The 22,880-nt window shown below is 41.6% G+C and overlaps 1 protein-coding gene across 2 annotated transcripts in view; it reads right to left on the bottom strand.

Moving 5' to 3' along the window:
* Positions 1-22,880, bottom strand: part of DNAH9 (dynein axonemal heavy chain 9) — a gene marked incomplete at its 5' end in the record, with an annotated part of 193,458 nt that overhangs the window by 61,665 nt on the left and 108,913 nt on the right. Inside the window, 4 exons of one of the 2 annotated variants that reach the window (XM_079965835.1) lie at positions 1,690-1,925; positions 4,364-4,552; positions 11,257-11,376; positions 17,979-18,404. In XM_079965835.1, the coding sequence (XP_079821961.1) occupies positions 1,690-1,925; positions 4,364-4,552; positions 11,257-11,376; positions 17,979-18,404 (971 nt within the window). Of the gene's footprint in view, positions 1-1,689; positions 1,926-4,363; positions 4,553-4,649; positions 4,854-11,256; positions 11,377-17,978; positions 18,405-22,880 lie in introns of those variants that run through there. The other variant, XM_079965836.1, reaches the window with a different exon arrangement.

Below are 22,880 nucleotides of genomic sequence, written 5' to 3' on the forward strand. Positions count from 1 at the left end.
AGCAATAATGGCCAAAACTGGAATGCTACTTGGGAGGAGTGGAGTGCACTGATAATTTAAAGATAAATGACTGCTCTAACAGAGGGAATCTTGACTTTCGCCTTATTCACGTATGACCATAAAAAAATGTCCCTGAAGATGGGACTTACAAGAAACAAACAAAAAACAAACTTGCAAGCACTGGACAGCTTTTTGTAATCTGCTGAATGATTTGTTCTTGAATTTATGGGATGAAGTTGTGGGATAAATCAGTCATGCTTAAATCTAATGAATGAATACATGGGGTTAATGTGTTTTGTGTTTTTATATTGTATTTTTATGTTGTGAACTGCCCTGAGACCTATGGATAAATGATGCTACACAGATTAAATAAATAAATAAGAAAGACTTCCTGCAAGGCTTAGCTAGGCCACTCCCCCTCACCTTTGTAGGAAACGCTTTGTTCTCTCACTTCCACCATGTGAACCCTACCATTAAGGAGGTCTAAGCTGAATGCTCCAAGCTTAGACCACATGACTTCAGCAAGTCATCTTTGTGTTTCTATACAAATAATTTAGAAACATTTACCATTTTGGAACCTAAGTCATACTGCCTGTCTTTTCTTACTGCTGTATGGAAAAGCATATTAATATAACTTTTGAAGAGTTTGTAAGTAAACCATTTTTAACTTACCAAATGTGTGGTCTCTTTCTATGCTAAGGAAAGTGAGGAACTTTGGTAGCAACTTAGAAGGGATATTTTAAAGGTCTATCAGTCTATACTTCCATGCTTAACTTTGCTGCATGCTTTGAGATTTTAAATCTCTGCTGGGGCTCTCTCACCAAAGATTACTTACTACAAACCTGGATCTAGGCACCCAGGAAATTCTCCTTTTATTATTATACCATATCTATTTTTCCTTTTATCAAATTAACCAACAGAAATTGTTTACTTGATGCATTTTATCAAACACACACATTAACAGAACATGCAAACATGGTGATTTCCTTGTGAAATTGCTGCTTCATTATCATAACCTGCGAGAGTTCTGCTAAACTGACCCTCTTCATTGACAAGACAACACACGCAGAAGACAAAAAAATGGCTTCTCGTGTGTGCCTTGCCTGTCTTTGAATTGTTTCCTAAGTCTTTCGAAAGATTTGTGAAAGACAATTCCTTAAGAATCCTCAGAGAAGTGGACTAAAACAGTTCTATTTTATCACCCCACCCCTGGACCTCTTCCTTTTGAGAACTTGCAACAGTGCAACCTGGAAGACCGCTGTCCATGAGGCCTGAGTCGTAAAGGCCAAATATCAGAGGTGAAGCAACAGAACAAGAGACTAAATCCTCAGCGCTGAAGAACTGCAGTGTGACGCACAGCCAGCTGGTACCCAGAGTGCAGCCAAACCTCCTTCATTCTCCTCCTCAATACATTCACAGTTTCAGTGACGTTTCTATGGCAACCATGCCAAGTTCTGCACAGCTCCTCCCCATTTAATCAGAAATCTCTATAATCTTGGTAATGAAAAAGGCAGGTTAATACACAAAAGTTCTACATAGCTGCAAAATTGGAGTGCTTTCCTTCCAAGCGTAATTGCCTCCTACGATCTTTAGTCTGAAGTAGAATATACATCAAATCTGACACTGCAATTGAACACATCAGGTTTTGCTTTTTTCCAGCTGCAGCTTTGCATGGTCCTGCCTGCTCACCCTTTCTGCCCAATCCGGGTCACTCGGAGAGCTTCACCATACTTGGTTTTGATCCACTTGATGCCCTGGAGCTGGGGGTCAACGATGAGGGGCCAGCGCTCACAGTTGCTGAGGATTGTGGCATTTTCAGTGGACATGCGGTCAGCCGGTAGCCCTTCATTCTGCCAGGCTGCTATGTCAGCATCATCAGTCAGCATCATCAGAGGATCCAAAGATGGAGTCAACGGGATTGCAACCTAGGACAGCAAAAGGCACACAACTTGCAGATGAACAGTAAATACCTATGTACTCCAAGTACCAGCAAGCTGAATTAATATTGCTTTTTCTATTATTTAATAGCAAGTCTCTACTATCGCCTGCAATTTCTTAAGATTGTATAAAACCTTTAGGTGAAAGACTGAGAGGCACAAGAGGGATTTCAAATTTCTTGCTGCATCATCAAAACCGGAGCAAGGGGAATAAGGTATTTTCTGCCTCCTAACCATCAATGGGGGGAAAAACCAGCTTGGGCAAAGGAGTACTCCATATAGATACCAAACTCACCATTGTGTGCACCATCCAAACCAAATAACCACCACGTGGCAGTGGTTTTCAACCAGTGTGCCATGTCACCCTGGGGTGCCTTGAATGATGGTCGGGGTGCCACAGGCAACACTGGCCTCCGTCCCTCTTTCTTTCCCTCCCCTCTCATGTCTCTGTCTCCCAAAGGCTTGCACAGCTGTTTATTGCTGCAGACCTGGCTACAAGCTCCCCAGATGAATGGTGCCTCTGAGAGGCATTTGTCTTTGGGGTGGGTGAGGGGACAGCTCAGAGACCAGGGATGGTAGCTGCCCAAAGGACTAACAAGGAGAGGGGAGAGGAGAGGAGGCTGGGGGCACACTCCACAAGAAACGGTGTTTGAAAAAGGGTGAGAGGCTGGCAGCACTGCAGACAAGGGGTGACATAACTGGGCTCCTGAGCCCCACAGGGGTGCCACAGAAAGAATGTAGTTGGTTAAGGGAGCCGTGGCCTCAGTAAGGTTGAAAACCTCTGCCTTGCAGTATCAGTTTCAGGGTGTAATTACCCCTTGGGATCATTGTTCTCAAGCTTTTCAAGCCACACCCATTTGATCTTCAGAATGCTGCTAGCATTCACATGCATGTATTATTCAACAATGCATTGAATGTATATGTATATGTCTTCATACAAGTGTATATTTATTTTAAAGTGAAAAATTTGTGTAAAAGCCCCAAGGTTCAAGAAGGTATTTTCCAAATTTAAAACTAATTAAATGCAGGATAAACCTTGCCCCACTGACATATGCCTTGCCCTCCAAAATGTGAATCAGCCCACACAGCTGAAATGGAAACAAGGGTCCTTTCTTCATTTCCTAGGAACTGAATGGTTGGTCAAAGCTAGATATATTTTCTACATTCAACATTCCACTATCCTGGCTACAGGATAGTCACCTAAAGGGAACACAACTTTGAAGGGGTTACCATCTGGTGATAAATACAATATTCAAAGCTTTCTGCAGAGGATTAAATATTTTTGTGCCATGGATTCTGCCCTCATGTCCCATCTTTTGAGAGTAATATGGAATGCTTCTCTTAACTGGATGCATAAGGGTCCCCAGCTAGCCAAGTTACAGAGTTTCTAGATATTGCCACCACCAAATTTCTTTAAGAAAAATGTACTTCTAAGCTGAAACCATAAGATTTAAACACAACTGGTTTGTGTAGTGGTTTCTGTTTTGCCCTTCTTGTATCTGAGCCAATGGGGAAAGAACGTGCTGCATTTACAGTTTTCAAACTTTAGTCTTAGAATATAGGGGAGTAGAGCATCAGTAGAAATACAGCTAAGCTAAGTTTTCACAATTTTATCAAGGAATCATGGGCTAAATTAGGGATCAGGAACTTGTGGCCCTCAAGGTAACGCTGGACTGCAGATTTGGGAGCATCAACATCTGAAACATCTAGGAGTCCAACAACATCTGTAGCCACATGTTCCCCATCCCTGGGCTAAGATTAATTAGCTCATTGGCAACCCCTCCCTCTTCTACTTCAATACATCCTTTTGTGTACAAAAACAACAAGCAATGACACAAAAACCTCAAAGAATGAGGCCTGGGGCAGGTTAAACTGACAGCTTGATAGAACAGGATCAGATTGCACCTTGTACTTTTGCAGAATGTAATTAACACATTCACAAGTCTGCTGTGATGCTGCAAGGCAGCATTCACAGTTCCAGAAAGACTTGTATACACCAGGCAACCCTAGAGCAAGCTTTGCTTACCCAGAAGGCTTGGAACTAGAATCCCTAAGGGTACATCATATATCTTAAACACAGGAGCAATATAATAATAAATTATACAGAAATGCTTTTCTAAGGATTGTTTGGCATTTTAGAGAGAATAGCAGATAGAAGCAAACAAAAATGGAAGATCCAAAAGCTCTCTCTGTGTGTGTATTGTGGACATTCACAACCTATTAATTAAAAGCCATCTGGGTAAATAATAACAAACGTTTCCCAAATGTCATAGTCAGCAACAGGGTGCAACACTTTCAAAAGTCCATTCTAAACCTGGTTCCAACACAATTATAGACTGCCTTTGATTTCAAGCTCATGACAGAACAAAAGCTCAGATTGGAAAGCAGAGATGCATCTGAAAATGTGACAGTTATCTTGTGCTCACTTTTAGCTGGCGCAAGTATGGTTTCCATACGCTGTCCATTAGGTCCTGCCTGTATTTCTTGCTGAAGTAACCCAAGTAAGAGACAAATGCAGTTATCAATAAGACATCTCCACACAGTGCACTCTCTTGCTGCTTGAAGTCTTTCACTGATTCAGCCCACCTCACATTTTCAGAGGCTAGGCCCCCAACCTAGAATGAGTAGTGGAAAACAAACCACACAATTAAAGCTCATTGAATAAATTCTGGCTTCAGAGATTTTTCATTCTTAGGAGTGCAGGCCTCTTACAAGGTACTGGTTGGGAGTAAGAAAGATGTCTATACTGGCAACCTAAGAAGTCCTGTTTCACAAAACTGCTGTTGGTGAAGAGTGATGCAATAAGGAGCTTATAGCCATTTTACATGTTTGTGCCCTTCTTTTTGGAATTTTTTGTTTAGATTATGCATAGGTCAGGAAAGGAAAGTTTGAGGAACAATTCTCCCAACCGACCCTGGCCTCAGAAATTGACCAATGGTCTGGGCCTAATTGAACTAGCATGCTTCTCACACTGGGACCCAGCCCTGATGGGATAATGTTTCCTATTGCTGCTTTACCCAGAGGTAAATATGAGTAATATGCTATTACTCTACCACATAAGTTTATAGTCAGACTGAAAATGCCTGGTTAAAACTGTTATGTAGTGAAGTTTCACCCTGGGCCAGCAGGGGGATACTGTATATAGTTTTCACTCAGGTCTGTAGATAGTTTTCACTCAGGTCCACGTCAGTTATTTTAGGCGGGAACTCTGGGCTGTTGTTGCTACAATGTTGACAGCCGGCTGCCTATAAAAGCAGGCCGGCTGAGCTGTTTCCAGTCAGTTCTATTCCAGCTTACAAAATAAAGAGCTACTTGGAGAAATCGCTGTGTCGTCTGCTATGTCAACCCACAACTTAACTCAAAACCTTTAAAGCTTTTTCTAATTGAATAGACAAAGTAGTCTTTCCTGAGAATGGTATCTGTTACAGGAAACGACAGGGGAAGCACATTTGGCTTTGCGACTTGAGGCAAAATGGGAAGTGCCATCCTGCCCTGCCACATCTGCTGCCAGTATCAGCACCAATTTTGGGTGAAATCATGCTGAAATCGTGAGAGATCTCATGCACTCTGCAAGATGTCATGTGATTTCAGAGATCTGGCCTGAAATGCCGGTGCCGCTTCTCTGGAGACTTCTGCCACCTGAGGTGCAGGCCTCACTCTAACTAATGGCTGCACAGGCCATGGGAAACCATCTATTTAGTATTTTTTATAATGATAATATTTATCTCTCAGAGCTTTCTACAAAGTAATCAAATTGGATGTTGGAAAACATGATTAACTCACTTTTTTGCATATTCATTTTACTGCAATAACTGAAATATGTCTGTCTAAAAAAATTTTCTGAGTTCTCTTAATCGAAACAGCCATTTTACCGAACACTTCGAGTCGCTTCAAGCTTTTTCAGTAGTGCCGTTCTTTGTATTTGATTAACACAGTAAAATTATGTAAATCTTGGTTCACATTACACAAAAAATACCTGGGATTGGTGAGAAACCTGTGCCCTAGTTGAAGCCAGGTTCTTCCCAACTTCACCATTACTTTCTTCAGAAGTATTACATCCAAATAGTGTGGTACATAAATCCATTTGTTCTTAGAGATCAATAAATTGAGGCCTCATTATATGCACTGCTAATGTTCAGTTAATGTCTTTTTCTGTGGCATCTATCACTTAGAGAACATCATCTTCAAGGCAGGCAATTCTAAAACCTTTTTTATTTTCTCAAACCTTTTATAATCTTAGCTGATGCTGTTGGGTTGTGGGTCAGTTGTTGGGTTGTGGGTCAATTGTTTCAAAACAATTTTATTTTGTTGTTTTTAAAAACATGACCACTGCTATCGGGCACTTTTTAGTGAAAAAGAAATTAAGGAAGGAGAAGCTACAGAACTAATAGGTCAGAGTATCAGAATAAATACTAAATGAAAGAGTAATCCTAAACAGCAACAAAAAGATTTATTTGGAGAAAACAGAACAGAATGTGAGATCAGGCATATAAGACAATAAATACAAAAATAGCATGCTAATTTAGTTACAATTGTGAGAGATGTATTTTGAAGGTGGAAAGTGCTGGCAGGAGAAGATACTTAGCATTACAAGATTTCCTAAATTACTGCACCATTGGCGGGTTGTCTGTTTGTTTTAAATCAAAAGAACAAAACAAATGTTAATTGAAATGAGTATCTATAATTTTACTATTCCAAGCAAGGTAAACACATAAAGAAAAGAGGAATATTCCCAAATAGATAATCATTTCCTGAGACAGGTGCACCAATAAAAAATCATGAGTCATCTTGAAGATTGTGGGGGGTGGGGGAGAGAGCTACAAATTAATGGTGCTTCCACACAGCAGTTTATTGTGGACTTGGTGCTGCTTCCGCATGCAAGTTTTTCATAGTGTCCCCACAACACTGTCCTCATCAAAATACAGTTCCATATATCACCCCACCTCAATCTAATCAGCCATGATTCCTCACAGAAATAATATGGACTGGCATTTTGATAATGGTGATGTCAAGTGGATGCTGCTCAAAAATTGCATCTGTGAGCAGCACCAAGTCCACAATAAACTGTCCCACGGAAGTTCCCTTGCTTTAAAGCATCAGGGAGTATGCGTCACTAAGAGGGGGATTAAGAGTATGTGAAAAACTATACAATGCCCATATTAAGAACAATACAAAATCAGGTCTGGGAGACGAAAAGCTTAACTTTTATTTCTACCCTGTCCCCCCAAAAGCTGGGCTTTTGGTGTAACAGTATTTCAAAATTAATACATAAAATAATATCCCAGGTATATGGAAGGCAGGATAGAGTAACATAATGTTGAAAATACACACTCATCACACACCAATAATTCTCACCTTTCAAGATCGAACCATGACACTGAAAAGCACAGGTGCTAACTTAAACTTGTTAAATATAAACTGGATGAATTATGTATGTAAGTTTACAACAACAAACTGGAATGCCTTGTGGCAAGAAGCGTTGAAATGCACGTTTTTCTTTTTCTTTTTTATAATAATTTTTATTGGGTTTTAAATTTTATAAGGACACACACACATAAAAAGACAAAGACAACACATATACATTTTCATACCCTTACTTTCTTTACCCTCTTTCCCGGACTTCCCCCCACCCCCTCTTCATACATCCCAATTCCAATAATTAGTTCAGCAAGTTCTTGTCTATCATCTTAAACATATTGTTATTATTTTTAAAACTTAGCTCTTTTTAGTTGTCCACATTTAACTTATCCAATTCTCTTATAAACATTAAATCCTTTTTCTAAGGTCGACCTAACTTCCCTTCCATGAATTTCTCCCATTCTTATACTAATTATAGATCACAATAGCCAAATACAAAAATCATAAAATTTTGAAATTCAATTCTCCCCTCCCTCCCTACCCCGGTCTCCATCCCTTCCCAAGCAAATGTCCACAAAAACAATTTCTAGCCCGGACTCCTCACATCCGAGGCCCTCAACTCTCTGTTAGTCTCTCTCTGCCGATTTTGTTGGTAATCCTTTTTGTTGGTCCTCAGGTCTCGAAGGAGTTCTGTCACAGTCACAACAAATTTTCTTCCATCCGAAATATTTAGAAGCAGTTGCTTCAAAAGGTCAGCTGCTCTCCCATACTCAAAAAGGAAGTCCCAATCATGTTTCTTTATTCTTTTAAATTCCAGTGTTCCAAGTACTCCAGGGACTTCCTTCTTCATCTTTCTCATCTTTCGCAGATTTATAATCCGAAGATCATCTTCTTTCTTTTCTGACAATATAAATTTCTGGTTGGTATTTTCTGCCTGTACTTTCTCCACTCCTTCTTTCCTCTCCATCAGTTCCAAAGATGTCATTTCTGGTTCAGCCGCAGATTCTTTATCAGTTGAATCCTTTATGCATTCAGCAGAGTTGTTTGTTTTAGAATTCAAGGTCAAAAGTTCTTTGTTCATAGCCGTGCTCTGCTCTTGCAAAATTCCCACAAGAAAAAACATTTTTTCTATCTCTGCCAGTAATTTTCCCTCTGCAGCCATTGTAATGTCTCTAGTTCCCCCTAGGGGGGTTCCAATTGCTTAATAGTCCTTTTCCAACAATCCGTCACTTTGTTGTTTATTACTACTTTGTTTCCAACCACCTCTATTCAAATGTAACACCTTTAGTTCAGAGAGTTATTAAGTAGCAAAGTTCTTAACTTTAACCGCCCGTTTGACAGCTCCTTTGACAGCTGTCAAACTCCTTATTCTTTTTCCTCCGGCACCAGCACAGGACGCTCCCGGGTTCGGGGGGGGGGGTTTACCCGAACACTTCCAAGCGTCCTCCCTTTCTCTCCAGCACAAAAACTTCTTCTGTCAAATTCATGGAAATATCTTTGTCTAACACCACAAAAACAATAATCTTTCCACCTTAGTTCTCCGGTTCTTGCTTTAAATCATTTGTAGGTAGGGGGGGTGCGGACTTCCCTTTAGCGCATCCCCCGGTCGTGCCAAATTCCAAGGTAAAACAAAATTTTTAAAGTCCAAATTCCATTTTACTCACGGGTTGTTTGTTTTCCAGTCCAAATTTTGGGGAAAAAGTCAGCGCTCTCCGGCCATGGCTCGCGGCTTCACTCCACTGAAGTAGCGGTCTACTCCCAGCACCACGCCACTCTCCATACCCTCTCCGTAGCCTTTAAAAAGGCTCTTCGTGGGTCGGGGAGGGCGCTTAAAGGTGCCCACCGAGTCACCAAGTCCGCAGGCTTCTGCGCCTGCGGTTTCTAAGGGTCCCCGCGTCGCCGGCGCGGTAAGACCCGTCTTCAGCAGAGCCGATTCCCTCCGAAGCTCGGAGGGAATCCGCCATTAACCGATCGCGCTAACCCGGAAGTCCTGAAATGCACGTTTTTCATCTGCTTCCAGAAATATACAAAAATAATGCCATAGGTATTTGGTTGGCCACTGTGAGAAGAGGAAAAGTGATTTCCATCTCCGATATTCCACTTCCGCTTACCATGGGAAGCTCAGGCTGGCCTCCCCTCCACATGTTTGCAAGGGAAATTACTGTAAGTCATCTGAGTTTCTGCTGTGCTTGGGGTGCAAGTACCTTCATTTTTACCAAATTAGTCCAGAAGTGCATAAATCATACACAGATGCCAGGCAGGACAAGAGGTCAACTTAAAAATAGAAAGTCTGAGATTGAAAAACATCCCACATCTGTGCTATAAAGCAAAATCTTTCATTTTACCAGTTTCCATCTTAATTAAGAGATCACCCTCCATGCTAATTAGTTGTTATTGTTCTTTTCCTTTTTTCACTTTTTAATTGGCTTCTCTAAGAGTGACTTCTTTGGTAACAGCCTCAAAGCTAAACTCTCAACCCCCTGTAAATAAACACAAGTAGGAATGTGGAAATGACTAGCTCCACTTGCTGGTGAAAATGCAGAATGGTTTGATACTTGTGTTGGAAAAGCATGACGGGAAAAGTGTCTCCTATTAGCCGCTTGCCGCTTGCCTTAATTATTCTCGGATGCAGCGTTTATCTGTATGAAATTTTATGTTAAACTTCTTAATTAAACTAGACTTTGAATGAATGTGCTCGGTTTAAATTAGCCATGACATCATTTATGGCGGTACAGGAAAGCATTCTAAGCTTTAGTGGCAGATATGTTCCAGTGCATTAACAAATTTGTTGATGTATTTTAATAATAGTAGTAGTAGTAATGTAGGAAATAAACTAGTTTGTAGGGTGGCCTTAAATCATATATAATGAATTTCATGAACTACTTAAGGCTTAACCCATTGTACTTGCCAACAGCACTGGCTTGGATATATTAAAATACAACTGTGCATTTGTAGCATTTAAAGCATTTGTAGACTGTATCACTTTTCTAATACACATAGCTATAAGCTGCAATATCTCTTACTCTGGGTAAACGCTACTGAAGTCAGAGGAAAACTTCAGTGTCAGTGAGTACAGGGCTGCTGCTCTAGTAATTCTATATGATTATGTCCCTAACTAGTTCGACTGACTGCTATATTTTTTTTAAGCAACCAGCAGGCCCTTACTTTTTGCTTCTTGTTAAACAAGCAAGGCAGGCCTTTTGCACAACACAATACTATTACAACTACACACATGAATAGACACTTATTGCAAAGATAAAGGGCAACAGTGCTCATTAAAAACCCATATGCTCATTAAAATCACAAATTAAAGGTTTCATTTCACAGCAGCTGGAGCTAGTGAATGGCTGCTATGCCAACAGCCATGTATCATTCACAAAACCAGACAATACAGACATATACTGCTATGAATGATTAAAAGTGAAAAAAGGCACGGGGGCCGGATTGTTGTCCCAAAGTTTGAAGGCTTTACATGCAATGGTCGCATTGTGCATTTGTGGCTAGTTCATTAGTCCAATCAGAAATGGCAGACAAAGAGTTTTATGCTCACAGTAACTAATGACTGCTGAATCTACGCTTGCACAGAACCACTAAAGCATTCACTACAATGCTCTTCTGATCTATTCACATGCTACTATTCCTTGGAGAGATCAAGAATCCTAGCTGTGACTTGATTTTTCTCCCTGAAGCAGCACTCCACATTGGGAAACACTTCCCCTAGAAAAGCAAGACTAATAAATAAGAAAGGGGCACGTGCTATACATATCCTGGCTGAATAATTGCTCCCTTCTGCAAGTCTGGTCTCATACCAGTATGCTATTTGCTTTCATTCTGAGCTGGACAAACTTTCAGATTCAGAAGCACAGCTGGTTGTCTGTATAGCACTACACAAAGTTCTTCCCACGCCCACCCACAAGTTGGCCTTCACATGGTGGCCCAAACCTCATCAAGTGATTCTCACCAGGCGATTTGCAAGGGAGATGGTCTTCGCTGTGGCTTCGGCTTCCTGTTGACATTTTAGCTTCTCTGCTGTGGCCTTCTCAAATTTGGCTGTAAGCCTAGCCAGGTTCTCGTTAAGGTGCTGTAGCGTGAAAAGAAGAAAACCATAGAAGAAACTAAAGATCACGATGTGATGCAGTTTGAATTTATGTATTCACACACCCCTCATCAGGAGGAAGTGGGCTTTCTTCTGTTACTCAAGAAGACACACCTAACAGAGGTTATTTATTTCATCGCTGCTGGAAATAGAAGAACCAGTCTGACCTTTTAAATTCACAAACCCACAGAATCCCCTCGAAGCATCAACTATGGTGCCAACCCTGTGGGAAAAACAACATGGTTAAAACCCGCTCCTCCCATGGGGAATCGGGGGGGGGGCACAAAAGTCACGCTTCTTTGCAGCAAGCTGATCTAGGCTTGGCCTGGGGTTTCTAAGGGAATTCTCCATCACTCTAACAGCTGGCGTCTTCCACAGTTAACAAAACTTACCTCACTTACCACACACCCCTTTTTTTAACTCACCCCATTGTTTGTGCCTTAACATACATTATAATCTTAACCCCTTGGACATAGCTGCTAAGGAGATAGCAGCATCCTGTACCTTTGACAGTTTACATGGAAAAGTGGATTTTGGTAGGCTCAGCTTGCTATGCAGGGGTGACAAAAGCTGCACCTGCCCAACTTCCTTCTTCTCCTATGCAACTTTGCATCTTGTGACCTACCCTGTGTAAAAAGCACAGAGCAGAAAAGGAAATTGCCTCCTTGCCAGTTAAGGCATACTGCCCTTGAGATTGTTGTCTCCAGGCTTAATACTTATTTATCAACATTATTTGCCAGCCTAAATGTGGAGGGCTGTTTGTGTGAAAGCTACAGAAAGGGGTGTGACCAAGGACCCAAGCAAAAATGCCCTATTTAGCTATGCTTCAGTGGTCTGGCAATGGATTTTGAAAGCGCCATCCAATCACTGCCCACATATGATGACATTCTCTTCCTGCTGCTCTGTAAAGCAAAATCAGACTGTTCTCAAAGTTATTGAAACGTTTCGCTTCTGTGACAAAAGAACTGAAGTTAACAATTGATTTTTATCTGCATCCAGCACAAACAGCTTAAAGCTAAGTGCCTCTAAATCATTTTAACACTGCTTGAACAATACACTAGAAATAAACCCAAATATGAAAAAGGGGATTCTTCTTCTTCTTTTAGTAGCATCTGGAGTTACTTGATCAAATAGCTGCACAGAATACAAAACGCTGCCTTTTCAAATGTTGTTTATCATTAAATCCCAGAGCTGTAACATTTAAAATGACTTCTGCACATTAAAGTTTCCACCATTTCTGAAAGCATGTGCATGCATTTTCATTTATTTATTATACACTGGATCCCAGTTTACACGCAGCTGGGTTTCATTCATGCAACACTCTGAGAGGAGAGGCAGAGGAGGTTCCTCATTAGGATAAAGTGAGGCAGTGCCCTGCCCGCTTAGGGTACCCCCCTAGGAGGGTGGGATGGGGCAAATCACACTAGTCCCACTGTTGTCTTCACTTCCCCCTGATCTCTGCCACCCATCTTTCCCTTCATGCCAACTCAGCACACTTCTCCTTCCTGCTATCCACTCCTTCCTTCCTTCCTTCCTTCAGGTGAATGTTTCCTCTGATTGCTGTTTTGTAACTGTTATTGTAGTCTCATTGGATTTTATGCTAATATTTCAATTAATGATTTGGCGAACTATGGATTTCTAAAAAAATATTTTGTTACTATTTTACTCACTGAGCCTTGGAATTCTTCTTAAAATAGGCAGGATATAAGTTTTTAATTATTTATTTATTAAGAATGTTGACATCCCACTTTTCCAACAGAATATTGCTCAAGGTGACTAACAATAAAAGGAAAATTCATCAAGCTAACGACTTCCCTTGGTTATGAATGGTTTGTATCATCACCCAAAAACTCTAAGAAAAACACTGAAGAATAAATTGGTTGGATTTGAAGTAGCTTGGTTCATTACTGCTCACACTACAAATGGTTTAGGCAGCAGCTATTAAGTTTGAAGATTTTCAAACATGGGTAACTCTGAAGAACGTATATAGAAATTATTTTGTAAGCTGTCCAATGTTACCATATTTCTACATCATTTTACGTTGGATTTTAACCACCATAGAAAGTTTTCTTGTGATTTGTAAAGAAATTATGCTGTGACACAGATTGGTAGGTTTTCCTAATTAAAAACCACATTTTAATTGACAGTTCTGAGCAGTTTTCAATTCCATACCACATTGTTGTGAAGCTGGAATGATTTTTATAATATAATATATTCAGTGTTTATGAGATTGATTTGGTATAAGATGGTGATGACCCATGAATGTTTTTGTTGCTAAACTGAAAGCATTTGCAGATGACCTAGTTTTGACCCTACAGGAGCCAGAGCCTAGTACTAAAAGGGTATTGCAATTGATTTATGAGTTTGGTCGAGTGGCGGGATTTAAACTTAATAAGCAAAAAACCAAGGTTTTAGGAAAAAATTTGACTTCTTCAGAATCAGAAAGGTTTCAGAAAGAGACAGAATTAAATGTGGTTAAAAAGTAAGATACCTAGGGGTAAACATAACAGCGAAGAACAGGAACTTATTTAAAGATAATTATGAAAAATGTTGGTCTGAAATTAAAAGGGATCTAGATGTTTGGTCAAGATTGAAACTTTCTTTGACAGGACGTATTGCTGCTATTAAGATGAATGTATTGCCAAAAATGTTGTTTTTGTTTCAAACTTTGCAGATTGTAGACAAAATGGAGTGTTTTGGGAGGTGGCAGAGAGATATTTCAAAATTTGTCTGGCAGGGCAAAAAGCCCAGAATTAAGTTTAAGATATTAACTGATGCTAAAGAAAGAGGGGGCTTTGCCCTGCCAGACTTAAAGTTGTATTATGAATCAGCAGCTTTCTGCTGGTTGAAAGACTGGCTACTTCTTGAGAACACTGATGTTTTAGATTTGGAAGGATTCAACAATGCGTTTGGGTGGCATGCATATCTGTGGTATGACAAGGCTAAAATACATAAGAACTTCAAGAACCATGTTGTCAGAAAAGCAGTATTTAATGTCTGGTTGAAATATAAAGACTTATTGGAAAACAAGACCCCAAGGTGGTTATCACCAATGGAGGCTAAGGCCTTGAAAAAACTCAATATGGAGGCCAAATGGCCGAAATATTGGGAAATAATAGAAAAAGATGGAGATAACTGGAGGTTGCAGAGTATGGAGAAAATAAAAGATAAAGTGCGAGATTGGCTACATTATGCTCAGATTAAAGAAGTTTTTAAGTTGGACAAAAAGTAGGATTCCAGGTGGAAAAATCAAAGTTAGAAACAGAACTGTTAGAACCCAGCTCTAAGATACTTTCAAGAATGTATAATTTGCTGTTAAAATGGAACACACAGGACGAAACGGTCAAATCAGCCATGATAAAATGGGCACAGGACATAGGGTACAACATCATGTTTGCTGACTGGGAAAAGTTATGGACCACAGGTTTGAGATTTACGGCATGTAATGCCTTGAAAGAAAATATTATGAAAATGATTTACAGGTGGTACATGACCCCAGTCAAGCTTGCAAAGATATACCATGTGTCTGATAATAAATGTTGGAAGTGTAAAGAAGCTGAAGGAACATTCTTTCACCTCTGGTGGACTTGCCCTAGAGTGAAGGTTTTCTGGGAAATGATTTATAATGAACTGAAAAAGGTATTTAAGTATACCTTCCTTAAGAAACCAGAGGCCTTTCTCTTGGGCATTGTTGGTCAGAGTGTGCAAAAGAAAGATCGAACCTTTTTTATGTACGCTACAACAACAGCAAGGATACTCATCGCTAAAAGCTGGAAAACTCAAGAATTACCCACACTGGAAGAATGGCAGATGCAACTGATAGACTATATGGAATTGGCGGAGATGACGGGCAGAATCCGAGACCTGGGAGAAGAACTGGTGGAGGAAGATTGGAAGAAATTCAAGGACTATCTACAAAAATATTGTAAATTGTATGATTGTTAAGAAAGATGTAAGATTAGCAAAAACATGGCTTCAACAAACTAGTTATAAAGAATACAAATTTAAACTTAATTGGAAGATGAAAAGATAAATTTTGGATAAGTAACATTTTATAATTAAGTGTCAATAAGAGTATGTTAAATTTTAAGATTTGAGATATTAATATTGAAAAATTATATTATATGAATTAAACCAAGTTAATAATTTGCTGGTAAAATTTATGAGCTTAGAAAGCAGGAGCAAGGGTTGTGAGGAAGTCCAAAGATGAATATGAAATGTGGATTTTGGAAAAGATTGTGTTATTACCTATGTATTTTATTGTTAAACTAAAATTTAATAAATATTATTAAAAAAAGAATGTTTTTGTTGCTGTTGCCAACAATAGTGTGCAATACCTAACAAATGAATCCCCCCCCCCGATTTAAAGCTAGTTTAAAGGTTCGCAACTTCAATTGACAAAGGGATTCATTATCCCTTAGTAAAAGTCACATAATGTACTGTTCCAAAGAATTAGCTTGGATCCAGGAAATCTTTAATGCAAACTTTCATGGGCGTAGCCAGGATTTTTGTTGGGGGGCAGGCCTTTTGTTTGGGGGCAGAACCTCAGCTATGGATTGGGGTGGGGTAGCTGCCACTCCCTGCCCTCCCTTGGCTACACCCATGCAAACTTTAGTACTCATTCCTTACAAGTGCATGGATCTCTAACTTCTGCCCAAACCCATACTGTAAATGCTCCTAATAGTCAAGAATGGCTCTTCCAGGCTCCCAGCTACAGGAATGCTCCAATTATATATGTGGAACTATGCTCACAGAACAAAGGTAGCAATCCCAACTACCCTTACATTGAACTCGAGGGGATTTATTTCTGATTAAATATTACAAGTCACTGTTCATGGGAATGACTAGAGAAACATTCAAAATCTCAGGACAATCAATTGTCTGAACAAATGGGTTATGTAGACATTTTACATTGTCCAAAGTGTTGTTCTGCCAAGCAGCCTTGTAAGAAAGTCTACAATAATAAACTAGACCTGCCCCCTGCTGAATTTACTCGCCTGCCTATACAAATCTGTCAGTCTTCCATGGTCCATGGATAGCCTGAAAGAAACAAAAGCAACAGCTCCTTGTACCTGTAGGTGATTCTCTCACAGCAACCAGTCAGAAGGGCAGCTATTAATAAGCTTGATGTACAGTATACACTGTGGATCACAATGCTAGATTTTTTTACTTTTTATTTTTGCACAGCCAAATGATGTATAATGCAAATGCCATCATCTCATAAAATTTTGAAAATGTGCATCTGCTATGGGGCAAAACTAAAATTCTGGTTACTGCCAGCGGCAGAGGAAGCCGCTCAGGCACCTGGGGCGACGTGCCCAGGGGTGGGGCGAGCCGCCCATAGGGGTGGGGCCAGGGCAAGGCACACCATGGGGTCTCCGGAGTCTGCCTGCCTGCTCCCACTCGGCTGCCCTACAGCTGGGAGGGAGGCAGTGGGCAGACCATTTGGGCAGTGCGGAGCCTGCACATACCCAAGCCACCACATCTCTCCCAGGAGAGACGCGTGGCTCGGGCACGCTGCAGGCCCTGCTGATAGTGCCACCCGGCATTTTGTCACCCCTTTCAGTGGTGACACCCGGGAAGAACCGCACCCACCACACACCCCTTCCTCCGCCCCTGGTTACTGCAGCATGGGAATAATAGGTAGTGCAACAAAGTAGGAGACACAGAACCTGCCTCATCTCTCACTTCTTCAAAGCTCTGAGATGTTGCTGAACTCTTTTAACCCCATCAGCCCCAGCCAGCATGGCCAAGGGTCAAGGATTATGGGAACTGTGGTCCAACAGTATCTGGAGGTTCCCACCCCTGTCTTAAAGGAATATAGGAAGGCTCTCTGAATTGACACCTCACAAACCTAGAAAGAAATGTTAGTGGGTTTCTGAAGAAGCATTCATTCAGCTGCAAGCAACCATCTGCCAAGGTGTTTCAGACAGACGTGTCAAGGGCCAAAGGTTCACAGCTACATTCCTGCATGTTATGTAAATCCTGGGGTAGTTTGAAAGACAAGTTTCACCACTGGCTAATGTGGCAACGTCTCAAAGCCATGAGTAAATTTAGATCATTGTAATAGCTTTTTGCAATTGATGTGAACAACTCAACTTTATCAGTCACATACCCCCTGTAATCTCACAATATAGACAAAAATCAGATTGGTTTGCATCAGGTAGTAGCAGCAAAAAAGACATGACATAATATGATGACAAAGATAAACCTAGCTCAATCATTAGAGCTTGGTGCTGGTAATTCCAAGGTTGAAGGTTTAACAGCTGCATATTCCTGCATTGCATAGGATCGGACTAGATGCTACAATTCTATGATTTGATTATTATATGATTCACACTGTTAATGGGTAGTTTGTGCAATGCAGATGCCTACAAAATAACCTTGAGTGGAGCACAGCACAATGGCCCATCTACTGGCAAGAGATGGACAAAGGAACATAGCTCAGCAGATTCCAGGTTCGCTACTGGGCTAGATGGCAAAACAGCCTGTCCTCGTATAAGGCAACTTTGTATACTCTACCCAGTGCATCACAGAACTATGCTAAGAGAAATGGAAACCTGTTTTACAGGTTGCCTTGGACTTACTGCAATTTTGGCCTTGATGCTAGCCAGCTTTTCCTGGGCAGCAGCAAGCTCGGCATTAGCTTTGTTGAGAGCCTGCCGCTTGGGCTCCACATCGCAGTACACTTTATGGAAGTGCACTATGTTGATGACCCAGGAGCAGAGGCCAGCAGCTGCATAGGACTTAGACGTCACCAGCTCAGGCTCGAACTCCGGGTCCTGCAGATACGGCTGAAGGGCTCGGAGGCAGTTCTCATGTATATTCTCTTTGTTGAAGTGGATCAAGGAATCCAGGAAGCTGTCCACTTTTGTCATGGCCACTTTGGCTGCTTTCCAGGTCCTGTCCTTGGGCACCTTCCCGCCAGGAGCCAGGAGCACCATCACGGCAGCAGTGACATTGCTGACAGCGGAAGGCGGCGATCCAAACGACTTCAGTTCTGTCAGATTGTTCTGAAAAGGAGCGGGGAGGAGAAACCAAAGTTGTTAGACGAAAATGAATGGGTTTTCTTTTTACTTTGCTGGTAATGGAGTCAAGCTCCAGAGCTATCAATCTGAGAGAGGAGCTTTGAAGCCAGGAGCAGCACTGTGAATTTTAAATATTATGACTCATCGGACGTAAAGCAATGAATCCCTCTAGTGGCACAGGGGCCTCTGCCAGCTTGTTAGATAAGAGCCAGTCATGTTCCTTCAGCATTTCAGCCCAACTCACAGGCCATTAAAAATGCACAATTATATTACAGATTTAACCAGTATGAAAAACAACAATGACAAAAAAAAAAATCAGAATGCCCTGAAATCAACAAGGCATGTCTGAAGCTGCAAAAGGGCTTTAAAATGTGTCTCTTAATTGAGAGTTCTCATAAAGGTGACTGCTTTATAAATCTTTGTGCACTTTAATGCAAGGTGGATTCAGGCCAATACAGCGCCACAGAATGGTCTCTGAAAATCCCGCTGTGTTGTGGCTACATCCACAGGGAGAGACAATTGTGAATAACATCAGGCCACATGCTGACACTGATCCTGCAATGTCCTCACACAACCCCCACCCCTCCTGCCCATGTTTATTTGGTAGCAAGGCCACCACAAGGTTACGTACGCAGTGCGGTCAGTCACTACACACAAGAAACTTTGCATGTGAACCATATCCAAGATAAGGAAATAATGCCATCTGGTGCTGGGCCATCTAAATCCACCCTTACAATACCATTTTATTTAAGTAGGATGTTTGAAGCCTGGATAAAATGTGGGGCTATGCTCTCTGAACATAACCCCAGAAAAAGTTAAGCCTTTTAAAGTTCCATAGACTCCAGTGGGGGATGTTTAAGCCTGTTGGGCTTACTCTTCCACTGAATCAATGGAATTTAAAATGTGTTTAATATGAGGAAGTATGCTTGAATGTCCCTTTCACTAAAAAAAAGAATTTTAGTTTTTTGCCTTCCTTCATAGAATAACCTTTCCGCTGTGCTACACACATATACACATCCCTGTGTACTTTGTGTTGCTTTGAACCCTTCTTCTGCCATTGGCTGGTCATAATATTCTAACAAGAAAGCAACAAACTAAAGTGCTTTGTTTCATTTCTACACTGGGATATTTTAAATACAAAAAATAAAAATAAAAAAAATTAACCACGTTAATCCAGCCAAGCTATGAAAGGAGTGCCATTTCAAGATCACCACATGACACCTGTTTCTCATTAATTGGCCCATAAATTTCCTCAAAGTCATTTTTAAACTCCTCTGAGCCGGAAATAGCCAGAGTTAAGGCTCCTCTTGTCATGCACAGGTTAATTCTGAAGCAGAATTCCACCTACCCATCATGGAACTGATAGCACAGGATGCTAAGCAGGTAACCTCCAAAGAACAGAGATGGTTGCAACTGATATAAGCACACAGACAACACTGGCTATATTCCAAAGGAGCGATCCTGCCAAAGATCTGTCACATCAAACTGAGTAGAAATGTGTGCATCATGCTGACATCCAGCAAATGTGAAAGCCCTAGCAGAGCAAGCCATACTCCACACTGGGGATTCCTGCCCCAATAACCTCTCGGTACATTTGTTCTTCATATATCATCACCTCAATGACACTGAAGTCTACAGAAGGAAATTACTCTGTCCCTGAGGGGCAGGGCACGCTGAAGCATACCTGTAGCATGGGATGGTCACTTGAAAATCCTTAGGACCTCTCTGGATTATTGTGTCTGGTGCCAGATGACTATGCTGATTACTTGGTATGTATGTAAAGATAAAGGGACCCCTGACCATTAGGTCCAGTCGTGACCGACTCTGGGGTTGCGGGGCTCATCTCGCTTTATTGGCCAAGGGAGCCGGCGTACAGCTTCTGGGTCATGTGGCCAGCATGACTAAGCCGCTTCTGGCGAACCAGAGGAGCGCACAGAAATGCTGTTTACCTTCCCTCCAGAGTGGTACCTATCTATCTACTTGCACTCTGACGTGCTTTCGAACTGCTAGGTTGGCAGGAGCAGGGACCGAGCAATGGAAGCACACCTTGAACCACCGACCTTCTGATCAGCAAGTCCTAGGCTCTGTGGTTTAACCCACAGCGCCACCCGTGTCCCTACTTGGTATGTATAGGCTTACACAATTTGAGCAGCAGAACCAATTTGGTCACGAAGATAACCTTGATTCCACGACTGAGCTTGGGGAAAAAACCAATGCTACCAATTAACACCAGAAGTTCACTATGGGCAGCATCAAATGGCTAGTGCCAATGGTATCCTAGATCTTCCTGGCTACGGTCATGATGATTCTATAATGCTACCTCTGGAATCAGAGGCAGTATGCCCCAATTGTCAGTTGCTGTGGACAGTAGTGGACTGTTGCCCTTGTGTCCTGCTTATGAAATTCCCAGCAGCATCTGATCGGACTCTATGGGAACTCAATAAGCAGAGACAGGATTATAGCCAGATCCAGCAGGGTTCTTCTTATGTTTAGAACCTGGGGGAATATCAGCAAATCTACATGAAACGAAGCAAGGTGTGTAAGCCATTTCCAGATCTCAACACGCTCTGGAATTTGTTTCAACTAGCTCTGAGAAACGATGCCTCTGTCACTACTAGTGAACGAGGGAAGTCCCACAGAGAAAGCAGCTTGAGTTGCACTGTTAAGCTGAAGTCCTATACCTGAAACCCTGTCATGGGGCGGGGGGAGGCGTTTCAGCTGCAAACTGTCGACATGCTCCCCACTCAGCTAAAACCCTTCCGGCAATGCCACTCCTGAACTAAGGTTTGAATTATTTGCCTGACAGCAGAGTCTACCTGGAGCCGAAGCGCTTTCATTTATTTGCTTGTTAGGAACAATGACATCTGTTTTAAGGCCACACAGACAGCAGTCTGCTGTGCCATGGGCTTTGAATTATTCTGCTAACAGATTAACAGTATGAATGGGCTGGGTGCAAGCAGCAGCCACCTACAGTACTGGCTGCAAAACTCAATAGCTCCATCTCAAGGCCAAGACAGACTTTCCTTCCACTGCAAGGCTAGCTTCCACATCTGGGCTTTTACATTTTAAATTCCCAGGGTGGGAGTGAGGGCAATCTGGCACTAACAGGGCTTACCTGCCTAAAGTTAATTGCAGCATGGGAACAATTTTTATCCAACTTGCAGCTTGGGGTGGGAACCTAAACCTTGCCTCCCTGTATTGTGTTATCCCAATGAAAAACCTCTCCTGAGAATGCCGAATAAATCCTAAAAACAAACAAACCAACCCTAAAGTGTACACCAGCCATGCAATTGAAATAACACCTGTTTTGGCCCTCAGCAAAGTCCTTTGGGTGAGCAAGAGAGGGTGTCAATGTCTACCAGTCTGGCATTCAGTATGAATCTTTCTGGAGAGGGGAGAGAAAGTTCTACGGGTCTGTTCCCACAACCCTTGGTACACAGCAGCCCCGAGACCTAGTGAATGCACACTGCAGCTGAATGGGCGGCAAATCAGTCACTTCCTTGCTTCATCAGGCACTCCAATCAGCACACAATGAAGCACCAACTGAGTGCTGAGGCATCCAGCCACAACGTGTGTCACTCAACCTTCATAGGCACAGTTATCTGAGCTGGCCATACATTTTTTCCCTTCTTCCTGAAATATCCCCACTCCCCAGATGGATTTATTGTTCAAATCATCCTTAGGGTAGATTACACCATCTTGTGATGTCCAGGAATGAGTGCCAATCCTTAATATATCCAAAAGGGGACATATCGGCAGGCACAAGGAAACCCCATTTGAAGTACAAAAAGAAAGGGAAAGGAACAAGGAATTTTGGAAGAAAGCATGGCTGATTGACTCAAATACTGAACAGAAGCACTCCACACTACAACGTTTTTTTGCAGATCTCACTTCTATTTTTGAATACCAGGTACAGATAACACAGCATGGTCATTGCCTTCTTGGTCTGCTTGTGAGCTTCCAAGCACATCTGCCTTGAAAACAAATACAAGACCAGGTGGAGCTTAGGGTGATCCAGCAAGCAATTCTCATGGTCTTAAGAGCTTTGTACCAATGTTTGCCATTCATTTTCACCCAAGAAACTGTGCAACTGGTAGAGGGCACCCATTCCCATAAAAGCAGCAGAGCAACACTGGCCAATTACCAGAGAGCACCAAAGGAATATTCATCCTCACAAAGCCCAACCATCTTGAAGGCCAGATGAAGAATATGGGGTAGCAGAGATTTCTCTTTTTTAAAGTAAAAATAAATCCCCATTATCAGACTAATACCAGTGTATGAAGGAGAAAATATGGGTGGCATTTTTCTAATTGAACTATGTATGCCTAAAATTGATCAGACAGCAACACAACTGAAATGCAAAGCCCTGATAATCTATTTGGACACCCACCAATCTTCCTTGTTCCAACCTCCCTCCCCCAGCAATCTATATTTCCCACTGCTTTCTACTAAAGAGCAATG

This window comes from Podarcis cretensis, assembly GCF_951804945.1.
Source record: "Podarcis cretensis genome assembly, chromosome: 2".
NCBI lineage: Eukaryota > Metazoa > Chordata > Lepidosauria > Squamata > Lacertidae > Podarcis > Podarcis cretensis.